The 18,245-nt window shown below is 35.2% G+C and overlaps 2 protein-coding genes across 3 annotated transcripts; one reads left to right on the top strand and one right to left on the bottom strand.

Moving 5' to 3' along the window:
- Window positions 1-1,611: 1,611 nt before the first annotated feature.
- On the bottom strand, window positions 1,612-6,878 carry LOC115999118 (ubiquitin domain-containing protein DSK2a-like). Its single transcript, XM_031238892.1, has 8 exons — window positions 6,455-6,878; window positions 5,255-6,043; window positions 4,234-4,439; window positions 4,007-4,120; window positions 3,583-3,641; window positions 3,171-3,199; window positions 2,241-2,330; window positions 1,612-2,154 (listed from the first exon to the last, which is right to left on the bottom strand). The coding sequence occupies exons 1-8, from the start codon at window positions 6,726-6,728 to the stop codon at window positions 2,006-2,008; spliced, it is 1,710 nt and encodes a 569-aa protein (XP_031094752.1). The 5' UTR covers window positions 6,729-6,878; the 3' UTR covers window positions 1,612-2,005.
- Window positions 6,879-8,957: 2,079 nt separating this feature from the next.
- LOC115998243 lies at window positions 8,958-15,104 on the top strand. Of its 2 annotated transcripts, none has more exons than XM_031237744.1 (14): window positions 8,958-9,155; window positions 9,255-9,342; window positions 9,445-9,555; window positions 10,120-10,217; window positions 10,354-10,437; window positions 10,576-10,718; window positions 11,337-11,409; window positions 11,486-11,531; window positions 11,659-11,768; window positions 11,933-12,040; window positions 12,143-12,199; window positions 12,447-12,508; window positions 12,719-13,019; window positions 14,242-15,104. In XM_031237744.1, exons 1-14 carry the CDS (start codon window positions 9,084-9,086, stop codon window positions 14,917-14,919), a joined length of 2,031 nt encoding a protein of 676 aa, XP_031093604.1. In that variant the 5' UTR covers window positions 8,958-9,083; the 3' UTR covers window positions 14,920-15,104. The 2 variants fall into 2 exon arrangements, with proteins under 2 accessions (XP_031093604.1, XP_031093605.1); XM_031237745.1 differs by having other exon boundaries at window positions 9,255-9,336.
- Window positions 15,105-18,245: the final 3,141 nt, after the last annotated feature.

Here is an 18,245-nt window from a genome sequence, read left to right on the forward strand (position 1 = left end):
TCGTTTATGGAATGGATGCGGGTTGTTCACGTGTTGTCGAGGTCCGAGGGTAGCGAATTTCTCCTTCGTTTATGGAATGGATGTGGACAGTTTCTCCTTCAAATAAAGTTCACGTGTTGTTGAGGTCTGAGCGAGGGTAGCGAATTCCATGTCTGATTGTGGGGGTGGACAGTTTCTCCTTCATTTATGGATGAGGTCCGAGGGTAGCGAATTCCATGTGTTCCATCCCTCACGTAGATCATACTCTCTTTTTTATCGAGTGGGGCGGAGATTTGAACTCATGATCTTTTACATGGGTTTCGCTCTGATGCCAAATTGAAGCATGTGCTCCATCCCAATTAAAAGTCCAAGCTACTAGTTGGATTGCACATTTATGTTGATATATTATATATGCTCAACAGTTATTATATCTAATTATGTGTTTTTTTTTAATTATATATCTAAAGATTTTTTAATTAAAAATCCTAGTCACAATCATCGTCAAGATATCATTGTTTTATCTTGATATGAGACGAACAAAGTAGCAAGCTTCGTCTATGAGACTATAAAACAAAGCAACATGCTTCATCTTTGGGATCTTGGAGACGAAGCAACATGCTTCATCTTCATCTCTCCAAGACAAAGTTGCTTTGTCTCTAAGATTTCAAAGAGGAAGAATGATGCTTCGTTTAGAGGATCACAAAGACGAAGCTTACTGCTTGATCGTCTTATATTGAGATGAAACCATGATATATTTTTTTGATGATGGCTGTGATTGAGATTTTTTAGTGAAGAAATGCTTAGATGCATAACAATTTTAGTAATTCTAAAAAAAAAAAAAAAAAAAAAAAAAAAAAAAAACATAATTAGATATAATAATAAGATGACCTATTGGTGAGTTGGGAAACCTGTTATTTGGTTCAACTGAGAGGCCAATTGCACACTTTTAAGTTATTGAGAGGTCAATTACACTTCAATTGCACACTTTTAACTTATTGAGAGGTCAATTGCACTTCAATTGCACACTTTTAACTTATTGAGAGGCCAATTGCACTTCAATTGCACACTTTTAACTTATTTAGAGGCCAATTGCACTTTAAAAACAAACAAACAAAAAAAAAAAAAGTAGCCTAATTATATTTTCTTGTATAGTTAGTAATTAATTTGAACATTTTTCCTATTTAATATATCAACTAAGAAATACTTCGACCTCAAACAATTAATCTGTTTTTTCCTTAATCCATTTTTCATACCACGTAGAAGCCTTGACTTTCTGTTTATTTCGTCAAAATCACTAGTCGAAGATATGATATAAGGAATGTTTTTTTTCTGACAAATCTCTGGAATACTCTGTCCAATGTTCACTTTAATATTATGCACCATAGTTTACATTTAGACCACTAACATACAGATTCATTTTTATTATATTATAATAAAAAATTCATTGTAGATTACAAGTTTATTTTTTGAAAATTCATTTCTAATGTACTGTAAATTCATTTTTAATATACTAACTTAATATACTAACAAATGAATATTCATTATATTAAAAATGAACATTTATCATCCACCTTGTGTGGATCATAATTCACAGTATAACTTGCCCTAAGCTTCAAAAGCATCGAGATGCAATTTGGGAATTCGAAACTACAACTTCTTTCAGAGGGATTTGAAATATACATAAAATGTATGCAACATTGCAGAAGAACTTGGATATGGTACATCATCATACAAGAAACCTTGGAGAACCAAACGTTTATTACCAACACTTAAGCTGACAAATCTTAACATTGTATGTACAAGGAACTCCAGAATTTGTTCTTTTTCCTGTTTGTTTGGTCTATATGTAGATAGAGAATGGGGACAGGCCAAAGAGTTTAAAAAATCACTCTAATCCAATTATTTCCAAACAAAGATTTGATGCAGGTTTGTCCAAGTTGGCCGGTTTCCATCTTGTCCCCAACAGAAGCTATATAGTAAACATCGAATCCCCAACAGAAGCTATATAGTAACATCGAATAGAATTCTACTGACCGGGGTTTCCTAGAAGACGTTCCACAGCAGCATGGACATTCCCAGCAGTGGCTATCAGTGCCCTTATGTTTTCTTGTGTATCAAAGAAACCCATTTCCTGAAGCTGTGTAAGCTGAGTGGCGTATAGTTCCTCAGGTGGCACTGCAGTGGGGACAATGATGAGAGAGACAGTAGAAATCATAAAATGAAGCAAGAAGATGATATGGAGGTAAAAAGAAATTACTAACCATTGGGTTGGTTGGGAACTCCAAAACCCCCTGTTCCAAGTCCACCAAACATATTCATCAGCATTTCTAATCCTGTATTGTCGGGCGACCCTGCAATTAATCACCAGAAAGGAATAAGAGACAAACAATAAACTATGAAAGCTGACAAGATAACTCCTCTGGGCACCTGAGTGCATTATCTCCAAACATTTTATTATGATGCCCACTGCTTTGTTTATCAAACAAAATGTTTTCTTCTCTACAATTCCTTAATCTACTCAAAGGGGAGGTGAGGAGCTGCAAGATTTAAATCCAACACTCGATTTATCAGTTAATTTCTTACAAAAAACAACTCTGAACATTTTCCAAAACCTCCCAGTCAGGTGTCAATTGAATCCCCATTCAGTCAAACACTAGATTTTAAGAATATGGTTGTTCAAAACTCAAAAGTCATGACTCAGAATCCTAGCAAATTACACCTTCAGCGAATATCGTATTCCCATCGGATTTTTGAGTTCACATATTCATGTGGAGTATATGAGAATTTAATTATTTATGTCAATCTATCTTTTCTACTATAACCTCAATCTAGCTTCAAGCAAAGTAAAACACATTTCTGGATAACTGCAAAAGAAAAAGATCTGTCAAGTTATCAAACATTCATTTGTTATACACTCTAGGAGCTTGAGTCAACTAAGTAAACAAGTAACAACTAGTCAATAGTACACTACCAATTACTGAATATAGTTATACCACATTCATAAAATCTCAATGTTATATATGGAATAGGTCATAAGACTTCTCCAATAGATAAACTTAGGGAAACCAAAAAAAAAAAAACACCGTTGGTTGTCGGGCAAATTAGATGTATACTTTACAAGAGTATTATGTGCTCCTTTCATAGGGAAGGAAAATAAAATAAAATTTTAACTTTCAAGTGCACAAATATACCTGCTGCTCCACCATTTTGACCTGGATCTCTGCAGCAGACAAACTCTTAGTCAGCCAAGATAGAAAATAAGCATCTCTTACATGAAAATATATAAAAGTCACTCCTCAAAACTATCCCAACTCAGGTTCAAAAGATATCATATTTCTTCGTTACTTAATTATAAGTTTCTTTTGCCTTTGGACATGCATAAAAAGATTGGACTTATCAAGCATTTTACATCTAGTGTAAAAGAGGTTATAACCTAATTACCTAAAGGTTAACATGTAAGCATATTTTGCACAAAATCAACAGAATCTCCGGCCATGAAGCAGAGATTTGAGATAATCTCAGTTAATGTTATGCAGGATAGGTAATAGAGCTTCAAAAGAGCCATTGCCAAACAACCAACTCTAAAAGATAGGTTCAACTTACCGACTAGTCCGATTTCTACCAAGTTGTGAACTGAGTGATTGCTGAAAATTCATGAGTTGCTGAAAGGAACAGGAAGTGAATTAGGGAAAAAATGAGAAACAAAGACAAGAAGAGAATACAAAACCAGTAACACACTTTTCAAAAAAAAAAAAAAAAAACTATGAACATATGTCCTAAACTCCTAATACAAAGATTTCCTATCAAACCCGTAAATTTGTCCTTTATATTATGCCCTTAACTTATACATGGAATCCTTGTATGTTTATGTTGCAAAAGTGGTGCGCAAATCCCAGTGAATTTTGTAGCATGAATATGCATATTGGATACCAAGGACTATGCAAATTCAACCCAGATGATATGGTGCTCCAAGCCAGCCACATCCCTAACACGTAGACCATATTATATCACACATGTGGAGATCTACCTGCATTGTCTCAGGGGAAGTCAATTGACGAAGCAAATCAGGGTTTTGCATCATCTCTCGAAGTTGAGGATTGGAATCAAGCATGCTGCGTAATTGCGGGTTAAGGCCAAGAATCTGAAAAGAGGAAATAGAAAAAGAAACTTGAGTGAAAAGGTTCCAATCAAAAGAGAAATACGGGAGAAAGGGACAACGCAAAAAAGGGCAGAACATGACAAAATAAGTTAAACCTGGTTCATGTACTGAGGATTGGAGAGAACAGATTGCATCATCTGCGAGATAACTGGATTCTGCATTAACTGATTTACTGTGTTGGCATCAGGCATGCCACTGAGCAGATCAGGTAAGCCACGTCGACCTAAGCGACCTTGCGGTGCTGCCCTAGCATCCCCAGCAGGGTTAGACCTAGCAGTGGTATTTGTTTGTGTGCCTGCAGCTGAAAGATCCAAATAAAGAAAGAAGTTAGGAACCAAGCAATCTAATATGAATGAAAACATTGTTTGGGTTGACATGAAAATATTTAGCACATATATACTATCAAAGTATCAATAATGAAAAGTTTCAGAACTAACAAAGAAAAGAAAGATATAGACAGTGTTTCAACATCACAAAAATTTCTAGTACACTGAGAAGGCCTGGCTTCAAAGTGGAGTCGATGTATATCTCTTTCCCATGAGAAACTAACCATCAAATGCATGTGTTTTAAATCAAGACATAAAGTTTTAGAACTAACAAAGAAAAGAAAGATACAGAAAATATTTCAATAGCACCAAACTTTTTACTAGATTGACAACTGACAAGGCCTGACATTAAGTTTCAGTGGGTATATTTCTTTTATTTTCCACAAGAAACTAGCCATCAAGTTATGCATCTTCAATCTAGAAATTAAGATCTCAATTGCAAACTTGAAATATTTGATTTCATAAGAAAACTACCCACAATGGGGAAAGACTGATTATTAGTATAAATGGATTGAGCAGGTTTATAGTGCTTGACTTCATGTCAACAATGCAGCTTTCTAAGCATTAAAGTCATGCATCTCAACTACTAATTTATAACATTTCCATGCAAAAATGTCATGTATCTCAGGTTTTAATTTCAAATGTTAGAATTCAAGCCTCTGGAAGCAAAGGGAGAAAAACACAATCCTAATTACAGGAGAATCCCAAATAGCAAACTGGGATTGAAGCACTGAAAGTAGATATCTTGAAAAACAAGCTAAAATAGAAATGCTAAAAGTAGATAGCTTACTCCCAGCAGATGCCCAAGGATTAGGAAGTGGATTAGTATTAGGAGCAGGAGATGTGGGAGATGTTTCAGAACCAGTAGTTGGAGGATTATTCAGTTGATCCCGGCCTTGACCCACACCTTGGCCTCCAAGAAGTGCAGCAAAAGGGTTTGACCCCGTATCACTTCTCATATCTCCAGACATGGTGGTCGCATTCAGGAATGGCTCTTGGACTGTTTCATACATGCGCCTCAGCATGTTAAATCCCTCTGGTGAAGATTCAATATTACTCATAGCCCTGTCAGTATTACGCATCAACTCACGCATGAGTTCAGGGTTTCTTGCAGCCTCCATTGTCTGGCGAAGAGTAGCAGGATCATTTAGTATGTGTGCAAGCTCTGGATTGCGATCCATAATATCTCGCATCTGAGGATTGTTTAAGATTGAGTTGCGGATAATTTCTGGGTTATTCATTAGATTCTGAAAAAGAGGCATGTTCAATATATCTCTCATCATGTTGGGATTCTGACTCATGTGCTGCTGAAACTGATCAAAATCTGGAAGTCCAGCTCCAAATAACCCTGCACCACTTCCAGGTCTGTTCACATTAAGCCCAGGAAACAATGAAGCTCCTAAACCTGATCCATCAAATGTTCCACCTACATTCACATCTGGGCCAGTATCCCTTGGTGCATTTTGGTTAGGACTTGGAGCAGCAGGATTACCTGCACTTGCAGTATTTGTAGAGGTATTTGTAGAGGCAGCTGGAGCAAAGCCACGAACCAAATGAATAGTGTGAGTGGCCGCCAAACCTATCAACCATACAAAAAATAATATGGATTAATTGGTTTGCTAAGTAATACTCCGTATATAGGATTACATTATTACAGCAACTGATGAAGAAATTGTACCACATCCTTCCAGTTAATCATGCATTGTCACATCAATGTACTCACCCGAACACAACTAACACAAGAGAATATAAAAGAACTTTTGTATTTCAGGAAGAAATTTAATCAATGAAATGAAATTTGGCAATAAGGTAATACCAAAAAAAAAAAAACGATTAGCGAAGTGCATAAACCTCTCTATCGGCTACGCGACGAAGAAAAAAGGCTGCCGGCATTTAAATTGGAAAAATAATCAGGTTTTCCAGTATTTTTCCCCTCGGAGTATAAGCATTCCCTACATGAAAATGAACAAATAGACGATAATTGACTTGCCATAGCTTTCTAAGGTTTGCTCGTCCTTCAGGATCCGGCCTTTGTAGATCAACCGCTGCTGCTCGGGGGGGATGTCGCACTGCTGAGCTAGTAAGGACTTGAAGGATCCGACGGTGATGCCGAGAGACGCCTCCACCACGAACTTGGAGCCGTTTGAGGATCGGATAAACACGGCCACTTGAGTCCCGCTACAACCGCCCGCCTCGGCGTTGTTTTCGCTGTCCGAACCACCGCCATCGCGGTTTCCTGCAACGCTAGCATCGCCGCCATCCATCCTCAAACCCCTCCCCTTGACAATCCGGGAGGTTTTTCAACGATTCCAATCTGAATTAGCGAAAATCGAGAGAGAATCCTGCGAAATTGAGCTGCTGATCAGTGGAGTGAAACACACTCGATGCCCTAGCCTTCGGAAGACGAGTTGCAGAAATACGGTGCGTTGGAATTTGGAAATACACACAAAAGTACTTCCAGTAATTACACCGTACACCACCTCACTATATCATATTTACGGATTTGCCACAACAAAAACTTTTTTTGTTTGCCAACTTTGTCAATTTGGTTTTCTGTAAGCGTTAAAGGAAAACCTGCAATCACTGATGATAGTGTGTAATTATGCACTGGGTAAATTTTCTATTGTGATTCTAGTTGGTAAATGAGCGTAAAATATTACTCTCTTTACGAGTTGAACTTGTGACATTGGAGTTACTAACTTGGTTAGATTTTTCTCAACTTGGTCCTTTCAACTAACGAAATGATCAGTAATTGATGGACCAAACTAACAACTTAGGTAAAAATTAATGAATCATACTTATTCACTTAAAAGCTAATGGACTACATTTTGAAATGATAAATAATTAAATGGGCAAAATGTGTATTTTTTCTTTGGGTTAAAAACAAACTATAGAAGTTATAAATAGAAAATGATAAACTTATATAAATCTATATAAACAAAATATTATCTAGATTGTTCAAATATAAAATATAAATACTTAAATTTTCAATTTTATTATTATTATCTTAAATGCATATCAATTGTCAACTTTATCACGCTAGCCATCGTCATTTTTCACGGTCATAGTTTCATATCTATCTCAAGTCTACGTCACAATCATAGTTTCATATCTATCTCAAGTCTGCGTGGTAACTCAGTTGACCACTCATTACTTTGAGAAGTTGTTTTCATATTGTCGCTGGTTTCAAACTTCACTCTATGACCAACTGAGCTGTTCATGCGGACAATTATCTATCTCGCTGGATTATAGGCACTTCTATTGTATTTATTTTATTTGGTATTCTTTTGTGTGTGTTTAATAGTCTGTAGTATTTTTAATGCAGTTTTCAAATATATAAATTTTATATATTGATTCCAAACGCAATATTATGGAAATTTGAATTGTAAATAACTATAGTCAAGCATCGTTAATTAAATCATACACATAAAATGAGACGAGGGAGTATCATATATATGTTAATGTGATTGAGATAACGTCAACGCCTCGTCAACTAAATTAACAATCATATTAATGTCATTAACTATTGTCTTTAATTATATAACTTTTTGGAAAAATAGTCAAATAAGCCCTCAAACATTATCCAAAAGTGCAATTAAGCCTCCCAACATTAAAAAAAAAAAACTCAATTAAACACTCAAACTTGTTAAAATAAATCAAATAAATCATATTTACCCGTAACCAATAGGTTACCGGTTATTCACCGCCCAAACGCTTGACTTACGGTCACTTTCACTGTAAAGACCACCACCGATCATTCTCCACCGCTAGCGGCCGTCGAACTTCTTCATGCTACTGGCGCTCAACATTTGCTCGTCTTCCCACGGAGAAGACGAACAGACTATTCGTCTTCTCCATTCGTCTTTTCCAATGGAGAAGACAATTGCACTGTCATCTTCTTCACTGGAGAAGACAATAGTGCAGTCTTCTTCTTCGGGAGAAGACGAGCAAACTTCTGTTCGTTTTCTTCGTTACTCTTCATTTTCTCAACGGATACGACAAATAGAAGTTTGCAGATGTCTTCTCCATTGAAGATGACCGTCGTCGCCATCGATTGTTCTCCACCGCTGAAAAGACCACTGCACAGCCGTCTTCTCCGTTGAAGACAAGCAGATACTGTACGCGTGTAGCATGGAGTTAAATGGCTGCCAGAATGAAGTTCGACGACTGCCGTAAATTTATGACTGGTTATTTTCGGTGAATAACCGGTTATTTGAGCTTAAATGTATTAAAATGACAAGTTTAAATGTTTAATTGAGCTTTTTTTAATATCGAAGGACTTAATTCCACTTTTGAGCAATGTTTGAAGGTTTATTTAACCATTTTCTCAAAGTTTTTCAAATATAGCGACAAAATCAAACTAAGTTACAATGACTAAATTAAACTAAATTAAACAAAATTCTGATCTTACAGGTACTTTCTGATCTTACAGGTACTTTGATTGCCTTATGAATATCACTCAAGAGGCTATTATAGTAAAAAACACAAGAACAGTGACGCATTTGTTTGAGTAGGTATATTTGCTGGGTATAGTCGCGCGCCTTCTTGATCCCGCTCTGCAATGCCCGCCTATGCTTCAATCCACTGCTTGACAGCATGCTCGTAGCTTCACTAATTTGATGGCCGCCATATCTCAGCCCGCCAGAAGAACCTTATTGCTCCCCCGCCTCAAAGCCCTCGTCACTCTTCAGGTTCGAAGCTCTTGCCGATGGTTCTACCTTGTATTTTTTTTTTCAGTGGAACAATTCGTCGAACAGTTGGTAACTGCTCTGTATATGTCACTGTTGCAGAAGTTTAATGAAACATTAGCTGGAGATGGAGTCCAGCTTGAGTCCACTACAGATAGGGCTGCTGACTCCAACTTTCAGCCGGATAAGTGTAAAGCTCATTTATAAAATGCTTCATTTTGTTGTGCGACAAATGTTTGGGTGGTTAGTGCTGGTAGCTTCTTTGTAGTTTGAATCTTCGTTTACCGTGTAGGCCAAAATGAATTTTCGAACTGGAGGAAGCTGGACGCAAGGAGCTTTGGGATAACTGGATCGAAGATATCATCTTCTTCTTGGATTGTTTTGAATGTTCTCAAAAAGAAAGGTCACACACTTGGTTCAATCTGCATTTTTTAGCTCATATTTGAGATCTTAAATTTCAATACACTTTTACAAATTCACAACGAGTGCTGGTTTTTTTTTCCTCCTACATTTGACTGTGGCTCCATCTGGTTTGTTAATTTGTAACAAAATAATCTTCTTTCATGGCTCTGTTCAAAATTATCATCTCTATTAATATAAATGATGAGTTGTTTAATTATCATGCCTCAGTTGTTGTGTTTTGTCCATAATCTCAAGAGTTGGCCCACCATGAACTAATATACAAAATACTTCAACACAAAAGTGCAATAAGCTTTGCTAGTGTATATTCTAAGAAAATTGTGGATAGTATGATACTTTAAAACTGTCCTAAAGTCTGTATTGCTATTAGGCAGCATAAGATCAGATGGACTAGTTGGCACTGGAATGCTTTTGGACAGTGTGAGACTATTAATTTTCTAGCATTAGCCATTCCACATTTTGTTTGCTTTGCTATCTGTTATTCTTCTAGTCATACTTGTTCCTTTTCTGCTCTTAATCAACCTTATGTAAAATTTCTGATATTCAGGGTTCAAAGCTTACTTAGTTGGTGGATGTGTAAGGGATTTAATACTTAACAGAATACCAAAAGATTTTGATGTGATTACAACAGCACGGCTTAATCAGGTTCTCAATTCTGTTTACAACTCCTTAAACATAAATCCCCTTTTATTGATTATTAATAATCCTGGGATGCTGTATTGCTGTTTGTGCACATCCTGGTATAGTTCAATATGTTATGTTATGCTAATATTTCATGCAGATAAAGAAGCAGTTTCATCGAGCTGAAATTGTTGGTCGGCGATTTCCTATATGCAGGGTGCATATAAGAGGTTCCATAGTTGAGGTTGGTGGGACATGTACTTATTAGTCTGGATCTTTGTGCAACTGGTTTATTGGGTCTTGCTTGATTCACCAGACGTTTTACAGTCTTTCACATAATAGTCAAAGTTTGCTAATACTTTGGCATATATTCTACCTGCAGGTATCCAGTTTTGACACTGTGGCAAATAAAGGTGATGAAACTAAAAGAAAGAATTCTTTTGTTCCTAGAATGCCAAAGGGATGTAACGAGAATGATGTCATTTGCTGGAGGAATTCCTTGCACAGAGACTTCACTATAAACAGGTATTACCCTTTTTACTTTTTATTTGTGTGCAATGTTGGAACTAAAAGCTGTCTTCAGTCTAAGTATGAGGTTGAAGCCAAGCATTAAGTAAGAGGATGGTTTGGCTGAGAACTGACAATTTGGTTTGGTTGCCAAGTTTTGGTTATCTCTAATTCTCTATTTGTGAACACATTGAATAGTTTGGCTGGTCAATTGGCAGTTTGAACATTACAAGAGAAATCATTGGCCTAGCATCTGGTTTACTACTCTACGATATATTTCACTTGCCAAGCCACACAACTCAGGATCTACTTTCCTGCAAAGTATAGTAAATGCAAAGTGTTATTCTTTTGGTAATGTGGTTGTGATATATGCTGAGGAAGTCTTATTTTATTACTATTACATTGCGTAGGTTAGATATTAAGAAACTACTTAATAATTATTTATAAATTACTAAATAGTTATTTAACTTATTACTCTTAGTCTTCGAATTAGTTTAGGTAGAATAATTCGAACAAACTAGCACACTGAAGGATATTTTTATTTGTTAATGGTATTTTTTGGAATATCTTATATTTCCTGCTCTTTATCTAATGTTCGTCAGCTCATTGAATGTATTTGTGAAATGGTGGAAACAGCTTGTTTTATGATCCCTTTGTCTATCAAATCTATGATTATGCAAATGCTATGGCAGATATAAAGTCCCAGAAGGTAAAACTGTTACTTTTAGTCTGTGCTATGTGTTTCAATTGGAAACTAACCAACTTTTTGCATAACATTTCTTCAGCTACGAACATTAATACCTGCTCAGCTGTCATTTGAAGAGGATTGTGGTTAGTTTATCTTTCATTTATTACTTGGCAAAAGTTCTCCTAAACACTAGAGTACTAGACTTAGTGTCTCAGTTTCTCTATTTATTTGTTGAATCTACATGAATAATTTTCTACATGTCTCATTCAGCAAGAATATTGCGGGGTTTGAGACTTGCAGCTCGTCTTAAATTTTCGTTCTCAATGGAAATTGAGACTGCTATAAGGAAACTGTCACCGTCCGTCATGAGTCTAGACAAGGTGCAGTAACTGAGTGACTCATAACATTTCATTTGTTCTATGGGCAATGGGAAAAAAGAAGGGAACAAAATAAATAATGCAAAATTACCAACTTTTGTGGTGTTTCTAGAAAATTTACTAACTTTCCCCCCTTTTATGTGAAATGCCATTATTTCTTTTGGCAGTCCAGATTAATGATGGAAATCAATTACATGCTTTCTTATGGGGCTGCTGTGCCCTCTCTTTGCTTGCTTCAGAGATATAACTTACTTGAGGGTCTGCTACCATTTCATGTGAGTTCCTATTACCCATTCCATTATTGGTTTGCCAAAACCATCTCGTGCATTTTGTTCTAGACTGTATCTGTATGTTCAAAAGGTGTCCATCATTTGCAGGCAGCATACCTTACTCAACAGGCCAACAAACAATCCAGAGATACTTCTATGCTGATGGTATGCCTTTTTCTAATCTGCATCCATTTCCTATGAAATCATAGATTGTTTCGACATTTTCCTGTGAAAATTTTAACGAGTCATTCTACCAAATATATAGGATACGTCGATACCTATATGCATTCTTTTCCTATGATAGAGATGATTGCTTCCACATTCTCACAACCAAAATTTTCATTTCCTTTTAGATATGTTGTTATTTTCTGTCTTTTCAAGTGTATAATGTAGTTGTTGTAATCTTTTGCAGAAACTATTTTCCAGTTTAGATCAATTGGTATCTTGCGAGAGACCTGCTCGTGAGAGCTTGTGGTGAGTTGCTTTCTTCAAAAAAAGCAGTTAGAATTGGTATTATGAAGTTTTGTTGATTTCTATTCTTCTAGTTTTGTGTGTTTCATGAATTGTTACCATCATTGAGAGGATGGGTCTATCAGGAAACATTTTTGTGTATATTTGAAGGTTCTCAATTTTTTATTTTTTTTTTTTTCTGAGGTTGTTGGCTTAGTATTTTGTATTGGACAGGGTTGCACTTCTGGCATTTCATCTAACATTAGTCAATAACCCCCAGCCCAAGTTCGTGGTCCTGACTTTAGCCTCTGTGATGTATCATAGAAAGTGGAAACAAGGTGTTGAGTTTGCAAGACAACATGTTAAAGCAGCAAGTTTATATGTACCTGAAATTTCAGATTCTGATGGCTCCATGTCAGAAGATGAACTTGCTAAAAGAGTTGAGAATATGGCAGTACAAGTGAATATGCTGACTGATGCAGACAACCTCCGGGAAGTGACATCCAAGTTCTCAGGTTCTTCACACTCTGGTTTGGTAAGTATATATTCTCTGATTTTAGCATCCAGGATGTTGATTCTCCAATTTAACATGGTGATTAGAAAAAGCACCAAATCATGCTGTCTGTATTTTTATAAACAATAAACAATGGCCCGCCCCTATTGCACTTTTAAAGTATGAAGCGGCCTCTATGGAAGGCATGCAATAATTATGAGGTTAAGTTTAAATTTTTTGACCTGTCCTTGGCAGGATGGCCTGGTCAGAAGACCATGAAAGTAGAATAGTTAACAGTTGCAGGTGCCTGCAATGCCTGTTACACTAGGAGAGGGCCAGATTTATCTAGAAAAAAATGCCTTGTTTTGTGTGTGTGTGAGAGAGTAGCAGTGTAATCGAGTGAAATTGAGCCTGAGTTTGCAAGCTTGAATCTTGGCATGACTTCGACCCAAATCTATTTTTAGAGCCTGGGCTCGACTTACTCAAGCTTTGAGTTGCTTGAGCTTCAGCTTGAAATTTGAATAGGCTTTGTTTGGAGAGCCGTTTAACTAGTTTTTATTAGGAACTTTTGGTAAATAAATAAAATAAGCTAAAATTGTAATTAGATAAATAATATATATATATATATATATATATATATATATATATATATATATATATATTTCATTTGAAGAGAATGGAAATTGAATTTGAGATTTCTTGTAAAGTAAATCTTAAGTCTGGATTACAAGACCCTTTGTGATAAATATATCATATTTATTTATATTATATAAAAAAATTTATTTTAAAATATACAAGCTTGATTAAGCTTGTGAGTTACTTGAGTATTAATTCAAATTCGACTTGACTCGTCATCTGGGGATTTTGAGCTATTTGAACTGAAGCTTGAAATTGACCGTAACTTAAATTCATGAGTCAAGGTTTAAAAGTAGCTTCTCTTGTTTATGGTATTGTGTGTGTGTGTGAGAGAGTATGGGGAAACCAAAAAAAAAGAGAGGTTAGGGAGTGATACATCATATAGTAGGTGGGTTTTTATTTGTGTGTGTGTGTGTTTTCTTTTTCCTGTACACACTGTTTGCTTAGAGGCCATAGGGATACAGTATTGCAATGGTGATTGCCGCGTCATCGTAGTTTTTTTCTTTTTTGGAATGATGAGAATGGGGATTGAATCTGAGACCTCTTAGGTTTTAACATCCTTGGCATCACTATAGTTGTTAAATGAGTAGATTTTTCCTTGATGTGATGAAGATATTTGGTTTTCCAGGTCTTTGTATCCAATAAAACGGTAAAGAAGATTGTTGAGGAGGTTTTTGGTATCTTGACAAATGATGTTACATCTCTCAATGAAAAAAGATGTAGCTTAAAGATACAGAATCCATCACCTCAAAAAGGAACCGCCCACAAAAAAGAAAATGGAATCGCCCATGAGACAAGGTATCTCCTAAGCAAAATAATCTTGGATACTTTGGGTTTAGGGGGGGTCATCTTGGAAGAAGGTGAGAGCAAAAGGAGGAACAGTGAGTACGATGAAATTGATGGCCTGCAGAAGGTGAAGGAAAATTCCCATTCACAAATGGAGACGAAGCAAGAAGACTATAAACTGTGTAACATCTCACCGATGGGAGGTGAATTCGAACCAGCTAGAGCAAAGAAGCGGAAGTCTACTCACACAAGTGACAGTCTTTCAGAGGAAGGAGCAGTGACTAAGCATAAGAAATCTGCAGATCAGCAGACTGCTTTCGACCATTCAAAGTGTTTGCAAAAGGTGCACGAAAGTGCAACTAAGCATAAGAAATCTGTAGATGAGTCTGAATTTACACAGCAAGAAAGCAGTGAGGAATTGGTAAAAAGAAAGCCTAATTTGCACCGCAAAAGTTTGGGAGCCGATGATAAGGTTGAACAAAAGAAGAGCAAGAAGACCCTCTTCGATCTTTTCAAGTGAGTTTAACTTTAGTTTCCTGTATGTTAGATGCCCAAAATAGTATCCTAAACAACTCTGATGCTAGCTAAGCTAGAAATTTTTGCCTTCTAGGTCATTTGCAATTATTTGCAGTGTAGGCACATTTCAATGTTGGTTTTTGACATTTTTGAAGAATGAGGATTGAACTTGAAATTTCTTAGTTTTAATTCTTAGTATGTTTTAGTTGCAGAACATTGTGGGGTTGTTTAGCAAAGTGGAGAAATGGAAAATTTTCTGGAAAAATGAAAAATTAGAGGGGTGGAAAAATGGAAAATGGAAAACTTGTTTACTAAATTCATCCTTCCAACTCCTTATTCTATCTCCATTCTCCATATTTCTTAAGGATTTTGGAGAAGTTGAAATCCAACTTTTTCAACTTCTCCAAATGGAGGAATGGCCAACACACGAGTGAACAGTGCTAGCTTGGGGTCAAGGCATCGAATCCTGCTGGCTGCTTGCACGCGTATATCTACGCTTTGCGTCCCTTTTCCTTCTCTATTTCCCTTCCCCTTTCTCCTGCTCCCTTTTCCTTCATATTTATTAGTATTAATCCTTTTCCTTCTCTATTTCCTTCATATTTATTAGTATTAATTTTATTATTATTATTATGAGCTAATACCATATTTGACCTTCAAGCATAGTTAAATAATAATAATAATAATGATAATAATAATAAATTATTATTATCATTATTATTATTATTAAATTCTTCTTATTTGATTTTTATTATTTTTAAATTATTATTATTATTATTATTATCTTTTTTCCTTTTTCCTTTTTTCATCTTCCTTTTACACACTGATTTGTTGTTGTTGTCGTCGTCATTATTATTATTATTATTGTATTTAATAAAATAAAAAAATTAGAGAAATAAAAAACTAGAGGAATGGAGAAATAGAAAACTGGAGAAATAGAGAAATGGAGAAGGAAAACTGGAAAAATGAAAAAATGGAAAACTAGAGATGGAAAAACAGAAAAATGAAGTAAACGACCCCTGTATTTTTTTGTTTTTAGTTGTCTGTAGTTAACTACAAACCCCTCCCTATTTTGTTGGCCCTCTGGGAGGTCAGGGAGTAGGTGTCCACATTCAATCAGGAGATATATTTTACATTTAGCCACTGAACTTTTCCGGAGGGTGTGCATTAGTCCCTTCTGATACCAAATTTGCATATTCAGTCCTCCAATTTCTCAAGTTTCTCTAAATTTATCCTTAAAACTATTAAAGTAAAAAGATAATGGAGCCTCTCTTGCATTTCGTTATAAGCAAACTTGTGAACGTTTGATAACTGAGAAGGTATATTCAAAACTGATATGAGAACATTTCTTTTCTCTCTCATTGTTATCTTTAAAAAATGACATTTTTCCTTTATACTTAATATTAATAATGATTAATTCAAGTTATTTACAATTTATTTATTTTTCTGTAATATGTAATTAAGTGTGTGTGTGACAATTTAAAATTTATAAAAAAATAAAAGATAAAGAAAAATAAGTGAAAAAAGAATTATTGATTTGAGTATTTAACTAATAAATAATAAGCTAAATGGATAAAATGAGACAGTAAAATTTTAGCATTCAAATGTCTTTTATTAAAAAAAAAAAAAAAACATTCAAATGTCATCCTAAAATTCAAGGTTAAATTTTTCCTCAAAAAATTGTTAGTGTACTAATTTTGAGCGTCGAACTGTCTTTAAAATTCTCGAAATGAATGATTAAGTAGATAAAACATTATTCTCATATTAAAAAAATTAAAAGTTCAATTCTTTTTAACAAACTCTTAGTTGAGATAAAATTATAACAACACTTATGTTTTTTGTTTTCCCATTAATGAATACATTTATCAGCCTTATTTTTTCAAGGTTGGAATCATGATTTACCAATGATACTAACACGGTAAAACCCAAGCTCTCCTGCATGCCATCCTAAAAAACGTAGAAAAAGACATTTCACACCAAATGGCCAAATGTTCCAAAGGTACAACCAAATTTTCTATCTTTTTAAAAAGGTAATTATAGAATCAAAATTCTCATAAGGAGGAGCCAATGTTAGGTGTGCCCTACCAAGATGGGCCACTCTACCCTACACCATAGTGGGCAAGAGCGCTTCCTAATCCATAATCAATGACCTCGTAAAAGTGCAAACCCCAAATCCCATCAACACAATATTATATTTTACTACTTGTAACAGTCTACTAGAGACTAGATATTTGTTTACAGTTTCGTGAAAGTTGATCCTTAGTCTTTCTTTTAAACTTCCCTTCTATGATCAACTGAGCTGCAGGAATATAATTTTATTATAATCTTTTAGCCAAGTTAATTGGATAATTGATTTGGTAATTACAAAATTTTAAATTCAACTTTCTATATAAATTGTCTATTGATATACTTAGTTTGAACCCGTTAGCTATAAAGAGCTTAGATTGGTTTACTTTGTGATTTTTTGCATGCTAGAATCACAATGTGAATTTCACACATAAAACACATTTGAGTAATAATTACAAATTTTTCCACAAATCAAAGTATAACTCTATATAATTAGTGTTTTCCTTCTTTAATTAATCATGTCACGGAGTAATTGTTTATTGGTCTTAACGAGACCACCTGCATATCGTTTTCTTTGACCGATCAATGTGAGTCGACAGAAGTATATATTGAGAGAATAAATAATATTTTTAAAAATAAAATGTTATTTTCTTCTATTAAATTTACTTCATAAAGTAACAATAAAATTCTTTATATTTTTTAACAGTTTATGAATTGATTAATCTTACCCTAAACTGACCTTGTACTCTAGTGACTCGAAGTGACTACTACATTGTAACAGAGTCAGATACTCAAACCTCTCATGTCGTGGGGTTACCATTATCCTTTTTGTAGTGTCGAATCTTGTAATACACAAACAAGAAAACGGATGCGCATTCAAACCTCTAATGCTGTAGAGTTATCATTATTCTTTTTGTAGCGTCAAATCTTATAATACGCGAGAAAAAAAAGGAATGCGCGTCAAACGTTGCGTTGTGGGTATAGCAGTATAGAATACATTTATTTAAAACTCAATCCATCACTCAATTAATCACCATTATTAAACATTTATTTAATCAAATTTAGAAAGTGATTAATGTCTTACTAAAACACTTCACACTAATTAAGCATAATTTGAAAGCAACGTCTCTCTTCTCCCTCTCTCTCTCTCTTCATTTCTTCCCCTCTCTCTCTCTCTCTCTCTCTCACGCAAACTCATGCCACATGCTGAGAACCCAAATGACCGTTGTGGCCCATAGCCGTAAAGTCATTTTGAGCGCTCGGACC

The sequence above is a fragment of the Ipomoea triloba genome, chromosome 12 (genome assembly GCF_003576645.1).
Source record: "Ipomoea triloba cultivar NCNSP0323 chromosome 12, ASM357664v1".
Lineage (NCBI taxonomy): Eukaryota > Viridiplantae > Streptophyta > Magnoliopsida > Solanales > Convolvulaceae > Ipomoea > Ipomoea triloba.

Coding starts and splice junctions, on each gene's coding strand:
- LOC115999118 (XM_031238892.1), bottom strand. CDS start 6,728: ATGGATGGCGGCGATGCTAGCGTTGCAGGAAACCGCGATGGCGGTGGT. Junction 3,642..4,006: donor CTTCCCCTGAGACAATGCAG/GTAGATCTCCAC, acceptor TGTTCCTTTCAG/CAACTCATGAATTTTCAGCA. Junction 2,155..2,240: donor AGTTCCCAACCAACCCAATG/GTTAGTAATTTC, acceptor TCCCCACTGCAG/TGCCACCTGAGGAACTATAC.
- LOC115998243 (XM_031237744.1), top strand. CDS start 9,084: ATGGCCGCCATATCTCAGCCCGCCAGAAGAACCTTATTGCTCCCCCGC. Junction 10,438..10,575: donor TAAGAGGTTCCATAGTTGAG/GTTGGTGGGACA, acceptor TTCTACCTGCAG/GTATCCAGTTTTGACACTGT. Junction 11,769..11,932: donor CCGTCATGAGTCTAGACAAG/GTGCAGTAACTG, acceptor TTCTTTTGGCAG/TCCAGATTAATGATGGAAAT.